At 39.5% G+C, this 27,257-nt stretch overlaps 1 protein-coding gene across 1 annotated transcript in view; it reads left to right on the top strand.

The window, feature by feature from the left end:
• The first annotated feature begins 2,983 nt into the window (after nucleotides 1-2,983).
• ACTR3 (actin related protein 3) overlaps nucleotides 2,984-27,257 on the top strand; it is a 32,452-nt gene continuing 8,178 nt past the window's right edge. Inside the window, exons 1-5 of the mRNA XM_057407210.1 lie at nucleotides 2,984-3,117; nucleotides 20,291-20,346; nucleotides 24,591-24,715; nucleotides 25,275-25,385; nucleotides 26,942-27,037. Of these exons, the coding sequence (XP_057263193.1) occupies nucleotides 3,074-3,117; nucleotides 20,291-20,346; nucleotides 24,591-24,715; nucleotides 25,275-25,385; nucleotides 26,942-27,037 (432 nt within the window). The 5' untranslated portion in view covers nucleotides 2,984-3,073. The remainder of the gene's footprint in view (nucleotides 3,118-20,290; nucleotides 20,347-24,590; nucleotides 24,716-25,274; nucleotides 25,386-26,941; nucleotides 27,038-27,257) is intronic.

A 27,257-nucleotide genomic window follows, 5' to 3' on the forward strand; every position in this document is an offset into this window, starting at 1 on the left:
TCATGGCCAGGAAGTTCAGTCTTTCAACTTCCCTTGCAAAAATGTGACTTGGCACCTTAATATTGAGAGAAATCCTATGCTTCTTGGTCCTCAAATGTAAATTCCACTGTAATTAATAAAAACAAAATGAACCAGCACTGCTCTCTTTCAATGTCATTTGTAATGCAGACTCAGGAAGAACACAAATTCACAGCACAAGATCATAATGGAGTTGCTCAACGGATTTGTTTCACTTTCCATATAAACTGCAGTTTGTTTTTTTGTGTTTTTTTTTCCTTTCAGTGTCCTACCATTTCACAGAAAACATTTGTACTCACAAGGAGAAAACAGAAATAAATACAGCTATGGGATATTTTCTGTAGAGTGCACTACAGTAAGTGCTTATGTGTGTGATTTAATGTGTTATAGTGAAATGATGGTTCTGTTAGCAGAAACTCATCAGCTTAGCTGGTCTTCTATATGTCTTTTGACTTTTCTATTAAAGTTTTTCTACACTAACCAGGAGCATTATTTGGAGATACTAAGTAGTAAAGTTAGCTATGGTACACTGATGATTACATTGTTCAAAAGTCCCTACAGTTGGGCATACTAACTTGGTGAATCTGATCCCTTCTCTGATACCTCTAATGAGCTGTATAGCCAGGACAAGACCTGCCAGCACCACACTATATGCATGCCACAGTTTTTGGGCCCTTGTCTCATGCTCCTATGGGGGGTTACTTGAACTCCTGCAACTGGAGCACTAAGCTGCTCTCTCATTCCAGGACTCCATCAGCCAGATGCAGCAGCTGAACCTGCCGCATGTATAAACCTGAATACCAGGTAATAAAACCAAGAGGAAAGTGAAAAGTCCACGTTACTTTATATAATAACTCTATTTATTTTAGATGAGTACCTATGCACACACAGATGCATGCATGTGCATTAAAAACAGGGTTATTTTTACTTTCTCTGAAAAGATTTCAGAGATACTGATCTTTTATTTTCTAGCACAGCATAGCTCACAGGCTACACAATATCCTGCAGAAATCCCTTTCATTATCTGTAACTGCCTCATAATGTTCTATTCATAATTTGCCTTGACATTAAAGAAAGAATGTTAATATTCTCAGTATCTCCTTTCCTTGCTTATGTTCCTCAGGAAGATCTGGCAGCCCACAGAAGCCAGATGGTGGCTTGAACTTCACAACTGAATTGTCTAGCTGCTGGTGGAAAAAGGGATGATTTTGCTCCCTCCTAACTCACTCTGAAGGGCATGTACCTAGCATTTTTTTTTTTTTTTTTTTTTTTTTTTTTTGCACTGGCACTGATTCTTGCCTGCTTTACAGTGAACTCAGGGAATGAGCTTATTTGAGATAGCTTAAACTGAGGGGGACTAATGCTTTAAGAAAGAAGCAAGACCACCTTGAGGGCTAAGGGACATGGGGTGGGGCCAGCTGCAGTAACACAACCAGCAAGGCTGGGGACTCACCAGCCTGAGCACATCCCATAGTACATGGCTGAGGCAAGCTAGGCAGATCCAAAGATAGTGGTCAGATTCAACCAAGAGCCCAGATTGCCAGACAAGCTCACAGCTGTGAAACAGGTCCAAGGTGAAGCCAGGATGTCAGAGTGCAGACCAGGACTAGGGCCAGTGATAGCAGCCAGGGAAGCCCAAAGGGATAAGTTTAATACAAAACCATAAAGCAAAACTAGGGCAACACACACCTAGAGGATAGTTTAGACAAAAACTTAGGGCCCATGGCTGAGCTAAAATGGGCCTCCTGTGCTCCTGGGTAGGAAGTGTGGGGTGGAGGTCCCAGGTGAGGCTGATGAGAGCCATTAAGGCCCATCAGTGCATGCTGAGCCCTGCAATTACTCCAGATGACCTACCTAGTTTCTCCTCAGCATGACACTCCATTAAACCACGAAGTTCCCATCAGTACATTGCCTAGGTGGTAGCAGCAAGCAAAGGACTGGTAAACATGTGAAAGCCCCAATATCAGAACTGTTAAAACATTCAAATACTTTTAAAAGAATCAAAAAATAGCGTTTGGCTAGAGTACACCCTGGGGCAAGAAACTAGGCCAGACCTGGTGTATACAGCTGTCTGTCCCTCAAAGCCTAGAAGGGCTCCAAAGGGTGAAAAGAGAGAAAAAGAGCAATCCCTTGAACATATTTTTTTGGTTTTGTCCACCTGAACATCAGAGCCCCAACAGTGCGTGCCCTTGCCCCCCTTGGGACAAAAGTCCTTCAACAGGAGGACAGGGACCTATGGCTAAACTCAAGAAGCGGTAGACACCACAATCCCATCAGCAGGGGTGCTGGGATGGCTGGTCAAGGCTGAGCCATGCTTGTTTGCTGCAGTTACATGGGAGCATGGCACACACATGGTAGCAAGAGGTGAAAAGAGCTCAAGGGTTTCCTCTGAATACAAGTTTTTGATACAAAAATCAAGTTTTCACAGAGTCTTGTCTGACCTTCCTTGCAGGCTGGTGCTGCGGGGTATTTGGTACCTTCCCCAGCAGGTGTTTTACTCATCAGCCCTGCTAGCGTATGGCAGTGCCAACAAGCACGATGAGGAGCGTGACCTCCTCCATTTGCCCTTCAGGAAGAGTTTATCTGCAGAGAGCTTTCAGCCCTTCAGTTGCAGAGCCTGCAACACGCGGTCCCCTCGTCATTGTCAGCACACTTCTCACACCATGCAACCTCCTCGCCCCATCTTCTCTCGGGTTTTCAGCGTTAAAGCACTACTTCAACCGCCCTCGCCTACTCTGCCCCCCGACGCTGCCACAAGACTGCCGCCGTTGGCCGAGAACCCGCCCGCCCGCTCCGCTCCACTCCGCGCCGCCTCGCAGGGGCGAGGCCGCGAGATCGGACGTCACCGAGGACTGGGGTTGTCGCGCCCGCCCTCGCCGCCGCGCGCAGGGAAGGGCGGGTCAGCCATCTTGGGCTCGCTGGGCCGTGCCTGCGAGTGAGCGGGCGGGGGAGGGAGCGCCCGCCTTGCGGAAGTGTCCTCAGTCCCCGCCGCTGAGCCCCGCCGCAGCGCGCCCAGGGCTGCCCGCCGTTCCCAGCACCGCTGCTACCGAGGAGCATGGCAGGGCGGCTTCCGGCCTGTGTGGTGGACTGCGGCACGGGGTGAGCGACGGCTGGGCCGGCCGCTGACAGCTCGGTGCCGCCCGGGGCGGGGCTGGGTGGGTTCTGCTGCTGCAGATGGCGGCGGGGGTCGTGCTGCCTGTGGCGGGGCCGAGCCAAGGCAAGCCAAGCCAAGCCAAGCCGGGCCGGGTAGACGTGCCCGAGCCGCCGCGATGCCGGTAGCGGGAGCGCCGGGCCGACTTGCAGGGAGTAGCCGGGTGCTTTCTTTTCTCCATCAGGTCCGCCGCGGGCGCCCGCGGGGAGGGGTGTCCCGGCGCGGCCCCGCTGCCCCGCCGTCAGTCAGAGCCCCCGGCAGTCGGCTTGCTCCGGGGCAGCGCTCCTCCCGCTCGTTGTCCGGGAGCCCTCGGGCTGGCCGGGGCCGCTCAGAGCAGCCACTTGCGGCTCCGCGGCCAGTACCCGCCGGGGCGTGGGGGACCCTGTACGGCTGCCGGGGCCGGGGTTGGCGAGCGGTGACCGCGGTCGTTCGGACGCCGTGAGCGGCTGCCTGCGAACTGCCGGAACGCCTCGCTTAGGGGAGTCACCGCTCGGTCGGGTGCCGTCTGCGGGTTTTTTGTGTATTGATTTATTAATCGTAATATGTGGCTAATGTCATTTATTCTGGGGTACTTTTCTCTGTGGAAGAAAAAAACCCCTCCCCCTCGACCGAGCAAGCGCATAGGAACTTCCTTAGTTTTGTCAAAGCCTCTTCCTGCTTTCGGGCTTTTATACCTTATAAGGCAGTTTTCTGTGTCAAACCTGAACCAGATCTGGTTTAGAAATTCTTCTTTTTATTTAGCAGCTACCAGATGATGAAGAGAATGTGGTGCCAGTGATATAGAGTAGAAAAAGTGATTCGGGAGAAAGCCTTTGGGATTCAGGCTCATTTCTGCTGTGGTATGGCTTCTAGAGGCTTTGGGCTAGGGAGCAAGCCCTCAGATGTGTCTAGGGAAGCCGACCTAGAAGGGTTACATAGTATTGCTTGTAGGAGCACACTCAGGAAGTGAAGACCGTGCTGAGACCTGCTGCTTGTGATGTGATTTTCAAGCTGAAATATTTCATTTTAGGAGTTATGCGTCAGTTTTTCATTGGCAGGGAAAGTACCAGTATATTTTCAGGGTTCTTCCTCTTTAGCTACCACTGATGTTATACTGATTCTTTAAACAGGTTTTTGGTTTTTTTTTTGGTTTTGTTTCACTTCTCATCCATCCTGCTAAAACTAATCAAATTTCTCGATGAATGTAGGCACAGATATTTATAATACTCTTCTGGAAGGGCCTGTTCTTTTGAAATCCGATTACTTGATTTTTGAAAGCACATGCTCATCTTTCAAGAGAATGTGTTTGGTGTAGGATATCAATAAATTGATTTGTGAGAATAGCAGGTATATGTGTGTGTGTAATGTATGCATGTTTAACAGCTGCATGAAGAAGTCATACCTGTATTTAGAGCAAGACCTAAAACTTTGAATTTTGTGGGATGAAGGAAGGCTAGCACAGCAGGAATGAGTGTGTGTAGCCAAGTGTAATAGAAGTATATGCAAGTTTAATGTGATGTGTATACACACTGTTTATCTTTCAGAACAAAAGATCTGTAATGTACTCTGCCACATGCCACTAGAGGCTTTTTCCCATCCCACGTGTTTGTGCATTGCAGGTACTCCCATTAAAGTCAGTAATTGTGTATTCGTGGGTTTGCAAAGTACAGGTTATGACCACTGGAGTAGAGAGATTCACTTAGAGCTTTCAGTGATGCCAAGAAGGAACAGCATGCTAGCATATAGCTGCATCAGAAATGACTTTTTAATGTGAATGGTATACTGAGTGATAGTGTTAAATCTTCCCAGGGAAGATCTGCAAGTATTGCATTAATCGACTTCAGTTCATGGGGCATAACCTCGTGCATAGAATGTAACATTCTTTGTTACATTACTTTGTAATTTTACATTACTTTACATTACTTTGTAATCATTCACAATATGATAGCAACCCAGTCTTGCTTCTGTTTTATTTCCCCCCAGTCTTCAAAGATCTCACTAAGATACTCTGTTATTGTGCACTTTTCTCTTTCTCTCTCTCTCTATACACACACACACACACACACACACACACACACACACACACACACTTAATGCAACCAAACCTATTCTGCTCTTCAGGCTTTTCCTTTCTGATGTATTTCATAGTCAGAAGTTTTTCTTCGCTGAAGTTCTGCTTCAGGAAACTGAGGGCAAAGATTTTTGGTGTTGGAAAAATTACACTGTTGGAATTCATTGATTACAGTAGACAAATATATGAAGTGGTGAGCTTAAAAAGGAAAAATATAATACTTGAGATGAATAGGGAGCAGGTGGGTAGTAGTGCAGTGGGATTTGATCGTATAATTATGCTCATAGCTTTATTTATGTGTTTATTTTTTAATTGGTGAAGCGCACCTAGCCCGTCTCATTTCGTGTGCGTGAGAACATGACACATAAATTATATCAGCCTTGTGCCCTGTGCAGATTAGTTGGGGTCTCACCTAGGGTACTGTCTTGTCTACTAAAAAGAAAGCAAATTAAAGATGGCCCCTGAAAACAGGAAGAGAAAGAGGTTTCAAAAATACAACCAAAACAGGTTGAAAGGAACTGCCTTGTTTAGAACAAGCAGGGCTTTAAAAGTGCACAGATTTTCCAATAAGTAGGCTTTTCCTAGAGGGAGAGGATGATAATTTGCAGTCCAAGTAGAATTTACCTTAATCAGCAAAAGGGCAAACATAGGAGAGGTATTAAGGGTATCTTCCTACATGCCTTGTGCCTGTAGCCAGTTTGTTTTGTATGAGGTGTGTTTGTTTGTTTGGGTTTGGTTTTGTGTGTGTGTATGTGTTGATTTTTTTGCCAGCTAAGACAGAGAAAACAATGGATGAGAAAGGTGTCGGAATTATGCTTTCCAGCATTAGCCTCCTCAGATTAGACAAATTTTAAGAACCCCTTTCAAAGCATAGAAGTGAAAGCACAAAAAAAGTTTTGGGGAATTTTCTGACTTTTGTTATTGGACTTTTTAGCAGATTAGTTGAACATTTTAGGGATCATCCAAATACACATCATATAGCTGGAACAGGCAAATGGGTGAAGTTAGTGGCAATCAGATTATGAGTACAGCAAAAATTCTTCTGGTGTTACATTCGTTATCTTGAAATTTGCATTCTTCACTTAAGCAAACCTGATATCTAGAAAATAAGGTAATTGATACCTAGTAAGAGCAGGTAAATACTTAATTGTTGTTTTAAAAAGCTACCTGCCTGAAGCAGTGTCCCCTAATTATACAATAAAGGCATAGAAATGAAAAATCTGAGGAGTGAAGTTAGTTAACACAGTTGTTTAAAACCAGGATTATTTCTTTCTATAATTAACGGCATTGCCTGGTTTAGTTTTAAGTATATTGTTGTTTTGCTGGGAAACTTATAAAATAACATTGTGGACCTTATTGTAAGGAAATACTTGTCTATGTCAGTGCTGAATTTGATTTCAGTCGGCTTCTGTAAGTCCTGTTCTTTCCATAAAACATGGTCACCGTGTCCCTCAACAATGAGGTATGAAGCAGTGCCTGTGGGCTGTTCTCTTCATATGTTCACTAACTTGGTATGTATGATGTGAAGGAGACTCACTTCAGCCTGTGGCGTATCTAAGGATTCTATGCATTTAAAAATAAAACTCACATGAAATTACTTCCATAAAGTATATGAACAACACAGCAAAGAAAGAAAAAGGCTTTTAGTAATTTTTTATAATCTCAGTAGGCTGCGTTGTTTTGCTCTTTGCCTTTTGGGTATTTGAATAGTTCTTTGCTGCGTGTTCTACAGGCAAACACAGCACAGCCTGCAAGTCACGATTAAAAGCTCTTCCTACGCCTCTTCAGAATTTTGCTTGATTAGGTTGACAATTAGATTTTAGCTGTGTCTTTCTGTGTGAATGTGTTTTGTTGTTTTTTTTTTTTTTCCCCCGTAGTCTAAACTTGTATAACATTGAATTAGCTCATTTGGGATGGCAGATAATTGCAGGTGTGCAAATTAATGCCTCTTCAGCTGTGCTGAAGTGGCTGTATAGCCTACTGCAGTTCCAGAATGAGAACTGAACGTTAGCAGTGAAAGTGATTTAAAGAAAATAACTTGTATTTTATATACCAGTATTTTCTGTTTTCTATAGGCTTGTGTGCCTTTTCTCTGCGGCTGTCAAGTAGATCCATTAAATGCTTGAGTGTCTTTGATGACCATTTTCTCTAATGTACCCAAGACTGTCCTGTTGGTAGGGTCATATGTGTTGGTTAGCCTTCTCCTGAGTAAGTTGGTCATGTGATTGTGTGGGTGAAAAAAATAATCTGTTGTCCCACATCTTGCCTTCTCCTCTCATATCCCAAGCTAGGCCCCTTTTTCCACTTCCCTTACACAGGTTACAAAAACGGGTGTGTTCTTGGTTTTTTTTTTTGTTTGTTTTTGTTGTCTTTTCTCTTTCCTGACTACTAGGGGAGAATTAAAGGTTTCAGGGTTGACTGGAAAGAGACTTGCTGTTCATGGTGGGAGTACAAGAGTCTCTCAACTCAAGGCAGTCTGAGTTTGCTCTGAATTGAGAGCCTGGAAAACTGAGGTGGCTCAGGATTTCCAAGCTTTCTCATTGTGAAGTTGCAAGCTGTTCTTTGGAATGAGTCGCTTATATGTCTGAGAGTTTCTTGGCTGTTTAATTTCTTTAGTTGGTTTTGTGGTAAATGAAGAAAGGAGAAACTTGGGTACATGAAACCTCAGAGAAGCTGAAGTTGGCAGGTGCTGATGTGCACAGTGAAGCAGGCTTTCTGTTGGGAATCTTCTCTACGAACAGTACTTCTCTAGTTAATCTTCATGCAATGCCTCAGCTCAAGTTAGGAGCTTTATGCTCCTAAGTAACGCAGAGTACTTATGGGTTGGGTGTCTTCTGATGTGAGAAGTCATGACAAGATTACATTGTTCTGTTTGTCTTACGGGTTTTGACCTGGTAGTGTGAATGAGTACAAGATCTATGAAAAGCTAATAGTCTTCAACAGGCAATAGAGATACATGAGAAGAGAGATCCAGTGCTATAAAAACAAGGTGAGAAATAATAACCCGTATTGTTTGCTCTGTAAATTCTAGTATCGTGTACTAAACCTTGAAATGATTTTTCTTTCCTAATGTTCAAGACCTGGGTTATTTTCACAGATTTTCAGATCATCACTTCTATTTAGGATAAATATTTCAGCACTATGGTGTTCTTGCAGCTTATATTTCAACTGGGTATCCTGTCACGACCTTTTGTGTGTTCCATTTATGTTCTCTTTTGGGATGAATTTTCTCTATGTTGTCTTTCCATAATGAAAAATTACTTCTGGAATGCATGAATAAAATGATTCCTTAATGGAATATGGAAAAAATACTCTTCCGGGATTTTAAGAGGATCTTTTCTTTGCCAGTAGCTGAAGTGGTTGGGAGGGAAGGGCAAAAGTCTTCATCCTTAACATGGAAAAAGGAGTTGTGCTAGGTTAAGAATTGTGGTTTAATAATTCTTTTTTAAATAATTGCGAAGAGATTCTGAAGGCCCATGATGACTTGTGTCTTTTAAATGATTCAAATACATCACAGTCTGTGTTGCAATACTAAATGCACAGAGCATAATTAAGAATAATAGGAATTCAGATGGAAATATATATATTCCTATACACAAACGCGTATATATATTGGGGTTTTTAATCCCGTTGGAGGAATCAGTTTATATCTTATTTGATTGCATGTCAGAAGCCATCCAAGGTGCATAGCACCTTCCAGCCATGTTCCTCAGATAACTTCTGTTTCTGCTTTTCTCTTCCTGTGTCCCACTGATACTGGAGATATATTTATGCATACATATAAATAAAAGGGGGTGCTGGTGGTGGTGTTTCTGAGTAGAGAAAAAACCCACTTGTGTCCATGGGCTGAATTTGTAAAGTTAATGATAAATGATCTATGTTCTCTATACAGCAGAGCTCCTAGTCATGCATGCAAGCAAGCTTTTGAGCCCCTGAGACCAGGGTACAGCCCTTGTTGTGAGGAAAGATTTGAGGGAGGGTGCGGTTGTAGGTGTGTGTGGATGGGACAGGACAGGTTCCCTTCTTGTTTCTTGGTTGTTTAGTACTTGCCTTGAGTGTTCTGCCCAGAAAGTATGTTGATTGAATGAATCTGATGGACATTTCTTGTCTAGATTAGTTGAAAATACAGTTTCTAGGAGTTCAGAAAAATATTGTGCAAGTTCCTGACTAGTAACTAGCCTCCTTTTATAGGCATATATAAGAAGCTTTGCAGTTGGTCTTTTAGTTCATGCAATTTATAAGTTTCAACATAATGTTTCAACATTGTTTCATCATTGTAGACTTTCTTTGGGAAATGCAAAAAGGCTTTGATAATTTTAATCAAACTTCTATTTAATTTTGAACATTCTTCATTTAAAGACTTTTAAGGAGACAACGTTAAATTCAAAGGTAAAATAAGTAAAACCATAATTTATCCCTAATTAAATTCATGAGTTCTTTCCGCTCTGCATAAGAAAAGGAATCTCTGTTGCTTTGATTTTTAATTTTTGGTTTGTTTTAGTCACTGAGCTCACCTATATTCAGGTGTATAAACCTAACAAAAATAATCCTTGGGTAGATGATTAAAATGTGCAATTTGATTGCACAGTCATTAGCAGGATTAGTTTAATCATCAGAATGAAGTAGCTGTCCTTTTTGCCTAATCAAAAAGTGATCAAAACCCTTCAGTTGTGAGGATTATATTTAAAGTTGAAAAAGTCATAATTTCATCCACTGACTTAATGTGGGGTATAACTTTATTCAGTTTTATTCATTTTGCTGTGATCATGAATTTGCATTTTTAAAACTAGACATGGAAAAATCTCCAGATAAATTTAGATACTTTTTTTCTTGTTCTGGGATTTCCTTTTTCTCTTTATTATTCTCTTGTGGTCATTGCAAGTGTTTGCAGCTGTGCACAGGATGTGTTTTGGCGTGCTCAGTCTGTAGAGAGCAAGATGCAGACAGGAGGTTGTCTGTTGATGCTTTGGTTGTGCTGCTGTCAGTGAATGAATCCAAATTTTAATTCTTCAATTGATGCAGTATCTTTTATCTGTTTTTGCAGTGTTAGCATTTTATTTATCATGACTTGTCTTAGACTTATCCTGCTGGTTTATCATCTGCAAGAACTTTCACAATATGACTGCTTGCATATTTGCAATCAGACTTCAGAATCTCGGTGATCTTATTAAATGAGACCTACATTTATTTTAAATAAAACTCAGTGGTATGTTTTTGTCCACAGCTTAGCGGGGCATGTTTTTTTTCTGCAAGACAACTGTTTCTAATTGGAAGCTGTTTCTTATTAGAAACATGGTGAAACATGATAAATATGTAAACTGGTGTTTTAATGCAAGCCTGTTCTTGTTGGAAAACATTTGGTTACCTACCCAGATGCTGAAGTGGTACCTGGTGTACTGGGCAGATTGGAAGCGTGCTGGGACAGTCTCCTGTGCACTGGCTGTGTGCTGCTTCTCTCCTGTCCATGTTCCGTCTCTCCATTCGGTTTCATTTTACCCTCTTCTCAGATTGATGTGATTGGGGTGATAGCATAGTAGCTGTTGGTTCAAAGCTGGAGCTCTCAGGTGCTGAAATTGTGCAAATAACGAGCACAAATGCTCAACCAAAAAAAAAATTTTTTTTTTTTTTCCAAATGTTGAATAACATTACAGTTTTAGCTACTGTATTGCATTTGTTTCAAAAAACTTCCAAGTCAAGTTTATATCAGCTATGGCTCTTGACTTAGATTTTACTTACTTAATTTCTTCAAGGGCAAGATTTTGTTTACTTGGAAATTACATATTTTTTGGTTCAGTTGATCCTTCCTTGTTTTATCTGTTGCAAAGTGTGTACATTTAATCTATTCTCTTCTTGTTTTTTTTCTTGATGATGTCTGTGCAATGTTCAGCTTATTTTGGGCAAATGATATACAAACTTGCCAAATTAATCTCTTCCTTATCATAAGTAATTTATGCTATTAAGTGATTAGTCTTGTAGACTGCCAATCTTTTGGAGCATTCTTTCCTCATCTTTCTGAAATATCGCATGGAGTAGTGTGGAAAGTGCTCAGAAACCTTTCATTAAGTTAAATAAAAAGATATTAAAAACCCTGTAGCTGTATAGGTTAGTATTGTGTTGGTGTGGTGTAACACAGAGGCACTGTTAAGATGCTTATTAGAATGAATTAGCCTAGAAGTCTCAAAGGAAGCACTAAGAAAGCATTCTGCTTTTGCCAACACAAACTACTTTTCATTATACAAAGATAATATCCAAAGCCATTTGCTTCTCTTTGAGGAAAATGTAGTGAAAGGAAAGCTAACTTTATTTTCTGTGTTAAAATACATGTCAGCATTAAATATTTAAAATGGATTTTACAAATATAAAATTGAGTAGGATTAGAACTCGAGATGGTAGTATAATTAGAATGCCTGAAACTCTTAAATATGGGCTGATCTTTTTTATTTCTTTTTTTACACTTTCCATGACTCAATCATAAACTGGAGTTTTTTGGTAATAAATGTGTTATTACAACCCTCCTGTTTGTTTTTAGGAGAAGAGAACCTTTCTAGAGTCAAGTTACCGATGCTGCTGGGGTCTTCTCTTTAAGTTTTGCTGCTAGTAAACGTAGAGCGAAAATTTAAAAGTTGATTCTCTTCTTCTCCATCCAGATGTTAGTAAAATCAGAAGCTGTGGTGGCATCCTCTGTTCTCCAGACTGGTGTAAAAACCATCATCTGGAGATTCTTACAAAGCATGTGAATTATGTGTGGCATGTGCTGCTTTTGCCTCTGTGTCCCTCTTAGTCATGCACCTGGAGGGTTCTGATGTGGCTGTTTGTGGCTATGACTTCTTAGTTTCTGCTACCTGTTTTAGCTAGATTGTACTAGCAAGCATTACAGTCATGTCTATGCTTTGAATTATAGATGTAGTGGCTGGTAAAAAGCAGCTATGGATAAATATCATAGACAAAAATATAGATACTTTAAGAGAAGTTAAATTGTTTTAGAGGTTTTTTTTCATATTTAGAAATAAATGTTAGAAGCATTTATCTTTCAGGCTGCTTTTGAGCTCACTTTTTGAATTGCAGACCAATCTGCTTATGGTTTGTTTTACTGTGACAGTTACAGTATGTGGCAAAGTAGTACTTGTCAGGGTGAAAGCTGTCGTTCAAGTGGACTGGTATTTTTCAGGGGAAATAATTTCAGGTACATAGGAATTCAATTAATGCCAAGGCCAGGGTTGCAGAGTGTCAGATTTGTAATGTCTCTGATGTGTAGGGGTCCCGTATGTCACTGAAATATTACCAGTCACACTTTGTGTCTTGTCTACAGTGTAACAAGGTTTTCTTCATCAGAAAGCACTTCTAATCTTTGTGTGGTTTTCCATTTATAGAGATAATTCTTTGGCTTTCACTATTGATTACTTAACATTTTTTGATCAGCAAGAGTTGACAGAAGTGATTGCCATTTAAAAATGCAAACCGGTTGTGTGAAAGGTAATATATGTATATTGGTTAAAGATAGATATAAAAATATGTAAAGCATGACTCATTTCAAAGCCTTTTGCTATCTTGTGTTTTATCAAGGACATTTGAAATGAGACAGTAAACTAATATAATAATACAAGTCCTATTTTTCTAATATAATCTGTTCCTTCAGGGACTTCTTATCTGCTGTTGCTTAACCAGTTTGCCCCTGATGCTAGAGCTGGGACCTTTTTTTAAAGGGGCAAGATGGCTTTCCTTTTTCACCATCATCTGCTTACTACTTCTCTTTATGGGGATTTGAAAAGTAAACACTCCCTAGAGTTTTCAGTCTTATCTGGTGTACAAGAAGGATGATAAAAGCAACAAATACAAGCATAAAGGCTTGTTCAGGCTTTTTAGTCATGTGAGGCTCTATGAACGAGGACTAGGGGTTCATCCGTGTTTGAGAAGTGTCCCACTTTTAAGGTAGCTTTGCTATTAAAAGACAATTAAAAACACTGTTTCTATCTTACAAATTCTGTCTGTAGAATTTACCCTGTTAAAATGGGAAAGGATATTAAGCCCTATTTGATGAAGTCTTTAACAGACAGACCATCTCTAAGGAGCTGGGAATTGAAGGGAAGAATCTTTCTGTTCTGTTTAAATGTTGGAGTTATTGCTATTTACTTTATTTCAAGCCATTTTGAATATATTGCAATGCATGCGTAGTATGTGCCGGCTCCTTAAAATCTCCCCACTTTCTGAGCTTTTCTATAGCAACTTCTACAACCTGCTCACTTCATTACAATTTTCCTAGAGTTAAGGTAACTTAGCAGTTAATTTTGCTGCTGTATGCACACCTGCAACAAGGATTTTTACAAGCTTCAGTGAACTCACATTGCACCTGCACTGCCTTGCATGCCTTCACGCACAGGCCTGATGTGAAAAGTATAAAATAGTGAAATAACTTGGTGGGTTTTTTTAATCTTTTTGAACCGTTTGTAATAATGTTATTTGCTTAACTTAGAGATATAAGTGATGCTTGAAATGTCATAAATGGAAATATTAAAGTACTCTTGTTCAATCATATTAACTGTTTCTCTGTAAAATCTGTTATGCAGCAAAGTATCAAGCTGTGATGGTGGAAATCAGCATAAAGAAAGTTTATTTTAGCAAGCAGCTTCATGTACAAACATAACGGTCCTTGCTGGTGTTCAAGTAGTATATATGGAGAATTTATTGCTGTGGTGTCTTCAGAGAAGTGAGGTTATGAGACTGGATTTAAATGGCAACCTGGTTTGCAGACCGTGCTGATGAAGGTAATTGATGTGCTAAAGGCAACAGACTTAGTAAGATTCTTCGCTGTTCTGTGTTTTATGTAACTGAAACCTCTGTTTTCAGAGTTTTTCTTTCTTCTTGGTTAATCTGAAGAAATGGTGTATGCAGTCTTTTTCTCTGTTAAATTCTTTGGAGTAGACCCACAAGATGCTTCAGAAAGCCATGGAGTGAAATCTAGTTTGGCTCTTCTGCTGCTTAGTACTGGATCTGCATATGCCTTGTCTCTAAATTGGAGAGACATCAATTTGATGGATGGACCACTTGGTGGATAAAGAGCTGGCTGGATGGCCGCACGCAAAGGGTTGTGGTCAATGGCTCAATGTCCGGCTGGAGACCAGTAACGAGTGGTGTCCCTCAGGGATTGGTGTTGGGACCAGTGTTGTTCTACATCTTTGTCGCTGACATGGACAGTGGGATTGAGTGCGCCCTCAGCAGATTTGCCGATGCCACCAAGCTGTGTGGTTTGTTTGATACGCTGGAGGGAAGGAATGCCATCCAGAGGGACCTTGACGCGCTTGTGAGGTGGGCTGGTGCCAACCTTATGAAGTTCAGACAAGCCATCTGCAATGTCCTGCACCTGGGTTGGGGCAATCCCAGACACTTACAGGTTGGGCAGAGAAGAGATTCAGAGCAGCCCTGTGGAGAAGGACTTGGGGGTGTTGGTCAATGAGAAAATGAACATGAGCCAGCTTCAGTGTGCGCTCACAGCCCAGAAGGCCAACTGTATCCTGGGCTGCATCAAAAGGAGCATAACCAGCAGGTTGAAGGAGGTGATCCTGCCCCTCTACTCTGCTCTTGTGAGACCTCACTGGAAGCACTGTGTGCAGTTCTGGTGTCCTCAACATAAAAAGGAGATGGAACTGTTGGAACAAGTCCAGAGAAGGGCCACGAGGATGATCAGGGGACTGGAGCACCTCCTGTAAGAAGACGGGCTGAGAAAGTTGGGGCTGTTCAGTCTGGAGAAGAGAAGGCTGCGTGTAGACCTCATAGCAGCTTTCCAGTATCTGAAGGGGCGCTATGGGGATGCTAGGGATGGACTCTTCATTAGGGACTGTAGTGATAGGACAAGGGGTAACAGGTAAAAACTTAAACAGGGCAAGTTCAGATTGGATATAAAGAAGAAGTTCTTTACTGTAAGGTTGTTGAGGCACTGGAATGGGTTGCCCAGGGAAGTTGTGAATGCTCCATCTCTGGCCAGGCTGGACAGAGCCTTGGGTGATATGGTTTAGTGTGAGGTCTTTCTACTCATGGCAGGGGGGTTGGAAGTAGATGAACTTAAGGTCCTTTCCAACCCTAACTATTCTATGATTCTATGATAAGTAAGAATTGTCTAAGCAGGACAACAGACATGACGGGGTGCATTGAAAATTTCCGGATTCTGATTTCAAACTGTAGGAAAATAGTTTAATCAAATAATGATTCCCAGGCCTGAAACTCCTGGGCTCTGGTATCTGTATTGCATTCAGAAATTAGCAGGGTTTACTTCTTTTAAACCACTAATCTGTTTCTATTTCTTCTGAATGTCTGGAATGCTGTTATGTGCTGCTGTTAACTTCTGGTGATATGTTTTTTGACTCCCATTGCATTATATCACTTGGAAAACTCAAAATTTCTTCCAGGAAGCAGTACATAGCATGTCTGTAAGGTACCCATATCCATGCCTGTGCAATAAAATGTTTAAGCAGTCTTCAGAGTAGGGGTCTAAATTGTACTTCTGAGATGTGCATTCTGGTTACTGTGTAACCATCTTGTTTTTTGACTTCAGCCCTCATTTCTTGCAGCCTTTTCCACACGGTTCCAGGGAAGAAATGCAAATTGCTCTTGCCTCAGGAGAGCTTATAAGCAAATTGCAAGAGGCTGTAAAGGGAAATGGGAGATTGGCTTTAAACCTATTTGCATGGAAGAGGATATGGAGTACACATCTGCTGCCTGAGCAAGTGTGGCACCTTGCACGAGGCAGTGTCAGCTTGCTTTTAAGAATAAATGCAGTTTAACTTTGCCTAAAGCCTAATCTTCTCAGTGAATGTTAGACTTGCTTAGAGCATGACCCCTTGGATAGGTTCTGTGTAGGACTTCACAGAGGTGTGTTTAGTTATAGAAGCCTTGCTGGGCTTGGTGCACAGGCTGTGGTATACACAGTATTGGAATTTTAGGACTTACGTAAGCTAACAGGTATGTTGTACAGGTTACACCACTTGGGAAGCCCATTGCATGTACAGGGTAAGATACAAGCCAATGAAATGTGTTGCATTTTGAGTGGGAGCTTGCGCAGAAGGGTTGTTGTGGCTCAGATTGTGGACAGTAATTTATTTCCAGAGAGTTTCAGATTTGTTACTTCCACTTCTGTTACTCCTCCCTCTTGACAGAAACGTGGTTGCTTGGTTTGTTTTTAAAGTTGTGTCTTTTCAGTGGGGCCAGAGTTGGAGGTACAGCTTATTCCTGTTTGTGTGTGCATTTAAAAAAAATGCGTCATATATATGAAATTGCTTTTAGTTCAGGTCCTTTAGGAGTAGCTGAGGGGTAGGTTGTAAGCTGGATTTGCTGTACAGAAGTTGAAGATCAGGTGATGTGTTCTTTAGTGCTCTTTTCTGCTTGTGCTTTGCTAAGCTGTGTTTTTGCATGGGGCTTTTGGCAAAATGATGCAAGGATACAACTCATGTTGGGCTACCCCATTTCTGTTGTATTTCTCAGAGCAGCTGAACAAATGCATTGACAACAAAGTAGTTGTCTCCCTGTTCCCCACCCTTTTGTGAAAATTGCAGTTGGGCTATAACTAGGGTGTATAACTTGAGAGAATATGTACAGAATGACATTTGTTGTGGACAGGAAAGAAGTGGAGCAAAGGTGCATAGTCATAGTTTGTTGTTTGTAGTTTGTGGTTCTGTTAATGACATTCTCATTACAAGTTCTTACCTTAAGTGCTGTTTCCTTTTGCTTTTAAAATTGTCTGCATGACTAATACATGTGTAACCTTCAAGTGATATTGCTTTCATATCATAGCTTCAGAAACATCCATTCTAGGTGAGAGCACATAGAAGAAATCCCATTAGTTCAGTTGAGAACATTGTGGAGAGCTTTTCGGTTGTCCTTCCGAGAGATCTGAGGCAGATCACTACGCAGCTACTTTGCAATTTCAGGGCATGAATTTGAGGTGGATGTTACTCTAGAAATATTTCTCCACTGATAATTGAGATGTGGATTAGTAGAGTTAACTTAGAAGGAACCTTCGTTAGTTGCTACCCCTACTCCATTTGTGGTATGAATGTCCCCTACCAAAAAAAACAAACCCCACCATATTTTGGTTGTCATATCATTATATCTGCATAGGCCAGAGAATGATGTGTGAGACCCCACTGCCTTTTGGAGAAGATGTTGCAGAGAAGTTACTGGGGAATATCAGCACCCTATGTATGTATTTTGGTAGGTGTGTGTGTATATGGTTCTCTATATACCTGTATGTACATGTATATCAAGATTTTGTGGACTGCTTTTGGATACTTTGTGGTTTATCTGCTAAAGTAGATCTGAAGGTTATGATTATCCAACAAAATCTTTTGCCATATTTGGTGTTTTAGTTTTTTTTTTTTTCCTCTCCCCTCTTTCTTTTCAGCTTAAATGAGCAAATAGGCTTACAGAAACACTTTAGGTAGCTGAACGTGGAGAAATAAAGGAAAACGTGAATGATCAAGATTGAATTCAGGTTTTCACTTTTGGGATTTTGTGTTAGAGATTTTAATAGAAATCTGCTTATACTTCTATACTCGTGTGCAGCGCTTTGCTCTCTATTGCTGAGTGCCCCAAATTCAGTATGGGAAAGCTGAGTTCATGTCTCATTAAATGACATGTGTCTGCCTGTCCCTCCTTCCACTCTTCGGTGCTGTGTACCAGGCAAGACAAGCTGTGATTTACTGGAAAACTGTGATGCAGTATTGGTACTGCCTTATAGTATCTTTAATATCAGGATTTTTTTCTTCTGTAGTGGCAGTGATTGCTGCTCTGATGAAGGCAGGGTGTGCCTCATTCCCCCATGAATCATACATTAGTCAGACATACTTTGCCCTGTATGAACTGTTTGTGGAGACTGCATGTATACTTGTGAAATCTAGCTTGTTCATGATATTCTTTCTTTCATGTGATTTAAAGATTTATTTCAGGTGACAGAGTAGATCTGATCAGTCTGAATAAAGCCTCATCTTTGCAAAAGTTAATTTAAAAAACATCCTACTGTTGTGTATTTGGACAACTGAAGATTGTTATCAACTTCTCTTCATTTTTTAGCTTGCCTTTTTTTGTCTTGCCTGTCACATTTTTAAACATAGATACAAGAGTCTCTGTGTTATGAAAATCAAGTTTACTATTTATTATGGGTACTACTGTAGGCCCTGGCAGTCCTAGCTATTGTCCAGAACCCCATAGTACCAGTCACCCTATGACTGCTGCAAAAGGCTGGCTCTGCCTGCAAGCATGGAGCTGGTAGCCAGGTCTGAGGCACAGGAGGGAGTAGCAGGTCCCTTCCCTAACCGATGGGCAAGAGTAATTCCTGAAGTGGAAGGAGAGTGGGGCAACGAAATCTTGGTACACTGGGGTTGTGAAGCATTGTGTTGGAGACTACATTGGAGACTTGCTGATATGATACTTTAATATTCAGAGACCAGAAGCCATACAGGCTTTTTCCTTAGTTTTTCTTTTTTCTTTTTGGGAAGCCTAAAAGTATGAGGGTTTTTTTTTGTTTGTTTGTTTTTTTTAATGAGTCAGGAGACTTCTTGCTGAATGGGCCATGGTATTTTTAGATACGCTGATTTTATGTCCGAATATGGTCTTTTTATGTAAAATGCATCTTTCATTTAACTGTTTTTCTTTCAGTCTGCTGGCTCTGTGTGTGCACTGGGCAGTCTCCCATACCACAAGCAGCTGAGCAGCCTGCTACCTGCAACAGTTTAGCTTTCGTTTTATTTGAAATACTGAGTGATGAGTAGCTGGTGATGTTTTCTTTTTCAGTAAACGTTTCTGTTGATCAATAGGAAGTTTTTTTGAATGGTTACTCTGGATTGTTAATAGTGTATGACAGACAATAACAGGTTTGCAGCTTTAAACTACTTTGTTATTCAGAGAGAAGTATACCTTCCTTCTGAGGATAGGTTTCTCTTGGCCCAGCAGTAATGTGTGCAGTTAATGTCAGCAACAGAAATTGTGTAGGTGTTAGTGCGCACGGGAGAGAGTTGTGAGCTTGCATCAGTGGCATCACTGCAAGGCCTACTGCAGCAGCGTTCCTCTTCTGGCTTTTAAGAACCAGCCTCTTACTGTACTTGTTGCCTGGTGTTTTGCTGTGTTGCTGAAATAAATGTATGGATTCTGGAAGTTAAAACTGCCTTATACTGCCTAAGGTCTTCCAGGTTTATGTCAGAATGCTGAAAGCTGTAGAGGTGTTACTACAGTGTCTCATGCTTTTGCTGATGGTGCTAATTTAGTTAGTACAGCTGTCTCTGTAAATAAAATGAGAACTTTGTCATGTCTGTGTTGAAAACTTGTGCGTAGGCTGTGTTCTTGAATTTAGTATGCATTTTGTTCTGTGTGTTTTAGAATTTGCATATGCTGCTGTTAACTGTCTAGCAGCAGGATAGTTTTGGTACCTTGAGTTCGTGGTTATTTCTCATGATTGCAATGTAATTTCTTTGTAACAATGAAAACGATATATCTATCTGTAGCATGTTCTGGAAATCGAGTGAGTGAAGGTTTGTAGTTCTTTTCCTTTTTACTTTCCTTAGTCTTATTAAACACATTTTCAAAGCTGTTTTCCATTTCTTAAATGCAGTTTCTTTTGTTACCACTGTCATTATCAGCTGTCCTACAATAGGGCATCTTGGGAAATGCTTGTGAAGAATGATGGCCAGCCCTGCCCCGTGCCCAGCTGGCAGTCTGTGGGCTATAGTTAGCACTTGCAAAAACACTTCCTCCACTGACACTTATTACATGAAAATATTTCTGTAGAAATGCCAACTACTGAGCAGGGAAGACCTACTTTGACTCTAAATTATTCTTCTAATGACTGACAAAATGAATTGCATACTTTCTGTTCCATAATGAAATTTTACTAGAGTAAAAACATGGATGCTTGACTTGTGGTAGGGAGCATTGTTTTACCTTTTAAAAAAGAAAAACAGAAAGTTTGAAAGTCAGTGGGTCTTTCTGGTATGGGAAGAAGGGTGTATTTGTTAAGAAAGGAAGGTATTGAAGGTATCTTTGGTATTTGTTGTATTGAATAATAAACCTAACTTTTTTTGCCTCCATAGGTATACAAAGCTCGGATATGCCGGTAATACTGAACCCCAGTTCATTATTCCTTCATGTAAGTATTTGTTACTTGTGTATGAATGCTGAAGTTACTTAGAGTTTCTGTGGGTTGCTACGTTAAAGAAAAAAGAAGACAGTTAAAAATGAGCAACTTGAAAAGACCTCTTAGTGATGCCACAGGGTAATAGCATGGCTCTGTTCTGTTTTGCTATGGATACTCAGTTTAGAAAGATACATTCATTAAAATAGTATATATGAAATGAAATTAATTTTTTGGAAACTGAAATAATATTAAAATATAGTAAGATGGCTATATTTACTTCTCAGAAGGCTCTTCCCCTGTTCATGGATTATCAGGTAGAAGTTCAGTTGATTATAACTAGAAAAAATATTTTTCAAATGTATAGTTTAATATCTTCAGGGTTTAAGATGTTATACTTGACAAAGATTTTTCAGTGTTCCAGCTCTGTTAATATACTGTCTTGCAAATAGAACAAGTGAACATTTCTCCCCACCCTGTAAAATTGCTTATTTATTTTCTCCCTGTCTTTTGAACTGTTTCTCCTCCTTGAAGTGATATGTTTCTACTCTAGAAAGTGGAACTCTATCAGCTTTGTTTAGAAAAGCTTCACCTTTTGACCTCCTACACCATTTGGCATTTTGTCATTATTCATCTGTGCCAAAGTAATCATATATTACATCCTGGTAAAAAGGAATAATTAGTACACCCAGTTTTCCTTGTAAATGCAACAGGAAAAGAGCTAGAACTAATACTGCTTCAGCGTAGTCACTGTGAAATAGAACTGGGCAGTTGAGGATCTGTGTTAATTTTTCTGGAAAACATGCTTCAAAAAGCGATTGTCATTGAAACTGAAGTTAATTCCCTTAATGTGTTCTCCGATTTTCATACAAATGGGAGAATTCTTTCAATCTCTTCCGAATTATCTTTTAATACATTGTTCTTAATTTGTTTCGGTTTCCAGATGAACTTCATTTGATTTTATCTCAGTGGCATAGCAAATATACTCTGCAGCTTTGTTTTTCATACAAAACCAAGTTTTAACATTAGATTAAAAAAGTTACTGAGCCATTGGAAAAAAATGTACGTTGCTTCATAAACTTCATAGCAGTCTTTAAATTAAAAATGGACAAATGATTACTAAATTTCATATAGTTTCCTTACTCTTTCTGCATCTTCAAGTTTGGTTTATTTCATTTGAAATCACTTTCTTGTTCCAAAAAAAAAAAGAGATATGATGACTCTTTAAACAAATTCTGGGAATAAAATGACCGGCTACATCATTAAACAGAGAAACTTGTACAATAGGGATGCTATTGGAGTCCAAGAGAAAGGGGTCAATGAGATTTTTGGACAGCTTTTTGATACGGTGTGGTGTATTTTAAAAAAATGCTCTGCATTAGAGGCTCCTACAGCTGAAATGGTCCTTGACTGCAGTTCTCTTAATGTAAAAGACATTTTTCTCATTTGTGCTGTAATACAAGTTAGATAATTACATTAACTGCAAGAGTTTGCATTAATCTTCTGCCTCGAAATAAAATAGCACTGGTATAATCCACACTGGAGAAATGAAAATGGAGGATAGCAGTACCTAGTTTCAAAGTAGAATTACAAAAAAAAAAGAAAAATTGGTCTTTTCAAATCGCTTTGGTGTCTTTAATTTCCTTAGTATTATCCCCAGTAGAAACATGGTTTGGTTTCTCCTTTGACTTCCAGGAAAGGTGGTTGCATTTTAACAATTTGGTTCTTTAAAAAATGTTTTCTGTTAAACAGGTTTGAGCAGCATTCCTTCAACTTTGTTCACTTGCTGCTTATCTCACTCCTGCTCTTAACAAATTCTTACCTCCTTATGTTCATGATTTAATTCTGAATATGCTTCTCTAGTGATGATAAATGCTTGCTTGGAAATTGAAGTAAATGAGAATATTTTAGGCCAAGGTGTGGGTTTTTTTGTTTTTTTTTTTTGAAGAAACTTGGGTTCACTGCTTTCTTCCCTTACTGCTTTTTAGATTGTAGCAGGTTGTTAATTTTGCTCAATTTTTATTCACTTAATCCTTTTTTTCCTGCTGTATGTTAAAATAGGAGTCAACTTCTTTCCGTTACCCTGTAGTTCTTTTGATCTGTCATCTGTGCTGGTTTACGTGTTAGTGGCCCTTTACCTTTAAAAGAAAAAAAATGTACCTGAGTAGTGGTTAAACAACTGAAATTGATTTGATGTAAGTAGTCTTTTTTTCTTAAAGCTCTTAAGTCTTGTGCCAAGCAAACCAAAGGCAGAACTTCTGGTACACCGCTGGAGTGCTGCCCACCTTCAGGCACTGCAGTAGCCTAGCTCTGATTTCAGCAATATTTGTTTTTCTGTTTGTGTTTTCAGGATATGATTCTTGATTCAAGTTGTTTCCTTCTCATTTCTGACTTTAAAAACCAGGATTGAACAGGCTAGCCTCAAGGTCAGAAAAATACTGAGAGCTCCCATCTTGTTTTAGTCTAGTAACAGGGTGAAAACAGTTTGACTTGAAAGTTTCTATAATCCTGTGGTGAGCGATGGCATTTTACTTGAAAGTTCTTGAAGATAACATGTATTTGGACAGAAAAACTTCCCCAAAGCTTGCAAGCTCTGTAATGATGACCTGAAAAATATTTGACAAGATTCTTCTTTTGACTTGCAGCAAACACTGGCCTTGTGACATCTCCTTCCCCACAATTTTAACTTCTACTTCCTATCTGCACCCTCCCTCCCTCCTCCCCCTCGGCCATGATATTTGGCTTCCTTCAGCCTTTTGCTTCCTCTCTGCTCTCTTGCAAGCTGCTTCAGAAGTTACAGTATGATTCAGTTTTCTTCCTGAAGAGCTCAAAATAATGTCTTCTGCTTTATCCTGTTCAGCCTTTCACAACTTTCAACGTTTTTAGTTCCTTTGGCTGCCCAGCTCTGCTTTTGTTGCTTTTTATGGGAAGAGAAGAGAGACAGATGGGGAGCATCAGTAAACTAACAGTGCTTTACCCTAGTATGCTATTGATTTCCAAATGCTGTAGCTATGCCGCCCTGTGCCTGGTGGGCTTGAGGCTGCAGCAACTGTTTTCATAAGGTTTTTAAATTTGAGAGCAAACAAATTCCTGCTGGAGGTGAGAATTAGCAAAATAATTCTGCCTTTGAAAGAGCTTTTGGATCACAACCTTTGAATAATTGAGAACAATATTAATGCTTCTTATATATATGAATTTCCTCATTTGCGTGAAGGATTGTGTTTAAGGACAATTAGTAGTAAGACTTTAAAAAAATAGAGCAAACGTTGCTGGCACTGTAACCTTGGTAGCTAGGAGCTGATGTAAAAGTTGAGGAAAGGGAACATCCATGTTCCTGTGGTATCTAATCACCAGTTCATCTTTCCAGCATCCTATGTTTATCTTAGCGAGTATTTTTTTGATAATCCTTTATTTTTTTTTTAATGAGTAATTACCCTGGAAGGAATAAATTGCCACAATGCATGTTCTTAACTTTTGCCATTTATTTCCTGAAAAGAGGGAGATAATCTGTCTTAAATGAAATTCTGCATCCTATTCTTAATGATAAAAGTAGGATTTAAAGGGAGAAATTAAACATAGACTTTATGAAAATCTGTTTCAAAGTACCTATAGGTACATCAGGTAATCGTACAAGTTTCTGTTCTTTTAAAATACTCCTTTTATTTCTGCCCAATACTCATTTTCTGTCTTACGTTGCTTTCCTGCTTGTGTCTTCCTGCCTTCTTTTGTATATTTTTTATTTAGTTGCTAGTCAGTCCCTTTTGTGTGCCATATCTCAGTTTCATAGTATGTCCAGAAATCGAATTGGTGCAAATGAAGCAAAACATCCGTTTACATAATGGCAACATGTTTTCTTTCTTGTTGTTTATACAATTTATACAAATTCGTCCCTTTTTTTTAAAACATTATCGTTATTAGCAGAGTGTGCTGAAAATTAGCACACTTTTTTAATAAAATGAAATCTGTAGGGTTATTGTATCTTAGGGATTCTTTTCATGCAGTCAGGGAGATAATACACATTGAGTGTCTTAACAATTAAATCTGCATTTAGGTCTGTAATTGTTTTACTTTAGAAATCTTAACTGTGTTTTCTTATGATTGGAATTCAAATTACCTGTGTTTACTTTAGCTTTTCTGTGCTTGTGCCTGAAACAAAGGATAAATACAATTACAGTGTGTAACTGTTTTTGAATGTTGAGGTTTTCTTTTTTTAGCGCAGGATATATGATCTCCAGTATCGTCTGTGTTCTCTGTTAAAGGTATTGCTATCAAAGAATCGGCAAAAGTGGTCGACCAAGCACAAAGGAGGGTTTTGAAAGGTGTTGATGATTTAGACTTCTTTATCGGGGATGAAGCAATAGAAAAACCAACTTACGCAACCAAGGTATTAAGAGAAATGTTTAAAATGATTTTCCAGTTCTCTTTAGGAAGCAGTAGCTACACTGTATGCAGCAGCTTAAGAATACTTTTGGTTAAATTTAATCTTACTTTCTTTTTAATTCTGTTTTAATGGCAAGTAAGGCTTGGTATTAGTTTTGTTGGCCTTCAGGAGCCTGTGGGAATTTGCAAAACAGTATATGGTTATCTGTTTCTATTGAAGTGAAGGGAGGCTGGGAGAGTGTTAAGCGGAAATATCATATTCTTTCATGTTCCCTGGCATCTTCTGTCAGCAATGTCAAAGTCAGAATGCTGGGTTAGGGGGAATTTTTGGTTTATCCTAGTGCCTCCATTCTGTTGTACTTAGAGCTTGATTTATTGTCTCTCCTGTTCAAGGTTGGAATCTGAATTTCGAATAGGTGTCAGATTGGAACAGGGAAAACATAATGCAAGGTTTCTTGCATATGTAGATCATATGCTTCTACTGGAGTTGAAAACACTGTTTATTTTTTCTTTTTTTATTTTCATTTTTTTTCCAATTTTATTTTGATATTCTTCTGCAACAGTGGCCCATCCGCCATGGTATAGTTGAAGACTGGGACTTGATGGAGAGGTTTATGGAGCAAGTAATCTTTAAGTATCTAAGAGCAGAACCTGAGGATCATTATTTTCTTTTGGTAGGTAAAATTATGTGCTACTTATGAAATTGCATATAATTAGTAAGTAATTTGTGCTGAATTACGTAATAATTCTTAAATAAGAACATGCTTATCTTGAAAAGCAAAGTAAATATATAAATTATCTGGAACTTGCCTGACCTGGCTTATCCCATCCAGGTTCTCTAATTTTCTAAAGATGTCAGTGTCTGAACTGCAAACTTTTTCCTGTTCTCTGCTTCATGACTTCTTTTTATCATTTATCCACTGAGTTCAATGATTAAGTGTACATTTTTAAAGCAAAAAAGTACTCATATGTTTTGACTTTAGATGTAAATTGTAATTACTTTGGTTTTGCAATGTTGCCACTTGGATGATGTGTCTTGAGAGTCAAATTTTGTCCTTTTTTTTTTGTTTTTCCTTAAATCAGAAGGTTTGATTGTTGTGTTCAGGCAGATGAGAGCTGAATTAATGTCAGTGTTATTCTGCAGCATCTGCTATTCCTCAGAATTATATTTAAAGCCATTGAAATAGTCAGTCTGTTTTAGTGTAATGTTTATAGAGCAAGTTTGGAATAAGAGGTGTTGACCATACTTGTTAAGGAACATCTAAGCAACAGTCTTCTTGAAGCAGGTGTAATTAGGTCCAACCAGGCTTTGAATATTTCCAAGGACCAAGATGCCATAACAACTCAGGGTTGCCTTTTCTGATATTTGACTACCCTCATGTTACCTTTTTTCCTCCTATTTAAGATTTCCCACATTAATATTTTCCTACCTATTTAAGATTTCCCACATTGCTGTTTGTCTCCATGTCCCCTTGTCCTGTCACCTTTGTGAAGAGGCTGGCTACCTCCTCTTTTTACCCTCCTAGTTCATGTAATGGAAGAGTGATACTTTTTTTTTTTTCCTCAAATATTCTGTAGCACTATCCAAATTGCTCTTTCAGACAAGTGACTTAAGTATGTTTGCTATTTTAATGAAAATTATAGCATGCTATCACAGCGTATTGTATGTTGTTGCTACCTTTTCTCAATTGAGTACGTTTCCACAGTTGATCATGCCAACTTGTTTTAGTGGTTGCCTTGTGAAGAAAACCAGCTTTTTTTCTTTAATGAATCAGAGAAATTTTTAAAGTAATTGTCATTCTTGAAGTATGCTAAACTGTATCCTTTGATATATTTAGATTGATGGTCCTTGATTCTTTCAAGTGAAGTGAAAAGTTGTAATGAGCTAACCAACTCACAAAGGGGGCCTTCAATGTAGACTCCTAAGCAGTAATTACTATAATCTTCCTATTGCACTTCTGTTTTCCTGTTCTTTCTGAAATCATCATGTTTTTGGAATGTAATTTACATAAATTCTGTTATTGTCAGAGGAGTTTCTAGGTTGTCTTAATTGCACTATTTGCCTTTAAAAGCACCCTTTGCACATGACTATTTTTACATGCTATTGTTATGGAATGACTCATCTTTCTTTCAAACTTAGGATTTGGTGACTTTTTTTTTTTTTTTTATTAAAGTTGGGTGGTTTGAGTTGAATGTAAGTAAAACTTTTTTTCTCTCTTTTCTCTCACAGACTGAGCCTCCATTAAATACTCCAGAAAACAGAGAATATACTGCTGAAATCATGTTTGAGTCTTTTAATGTTCCAGGGCTATATATTGCTGTTCAGGTAAGGGCAAGGCTGTTGACAGAGCTACAGTATTTGTCTTCAAACTACAGCTAATTTTGCTATGAGTGGTATTTGGGATACTTTTACGTACTTCTAGTTAGCTGTTTCACCACTACATGTGTGATGTGTTGATTCTGTGGTCTGTTAGCTAGGCACTGTTCTTTTGTATATACTGTATAGAAGAAAGCATCTTAAGTAGTAAAGTATAATATCTGTTGCA

This window comes from Pezoporus wallicus, unplaced genomic scaffold, assembly GCF_028554395.1.
Source record: "Pezoporus wallicus isolate ANWC-B61680 ecotype Strahan unplaced genomic scaffold, APGP_CSIRO_Pwel_v1 contig_4166, whole genome shotgun sequence".
In the NCBI taxonomy this organism is placed as follows: Eukaryota; Metazoa; Chordata; class Aves; order Psittaciformes; family Psittacidae; genus Pezoporus; species Pezoporus wallicus.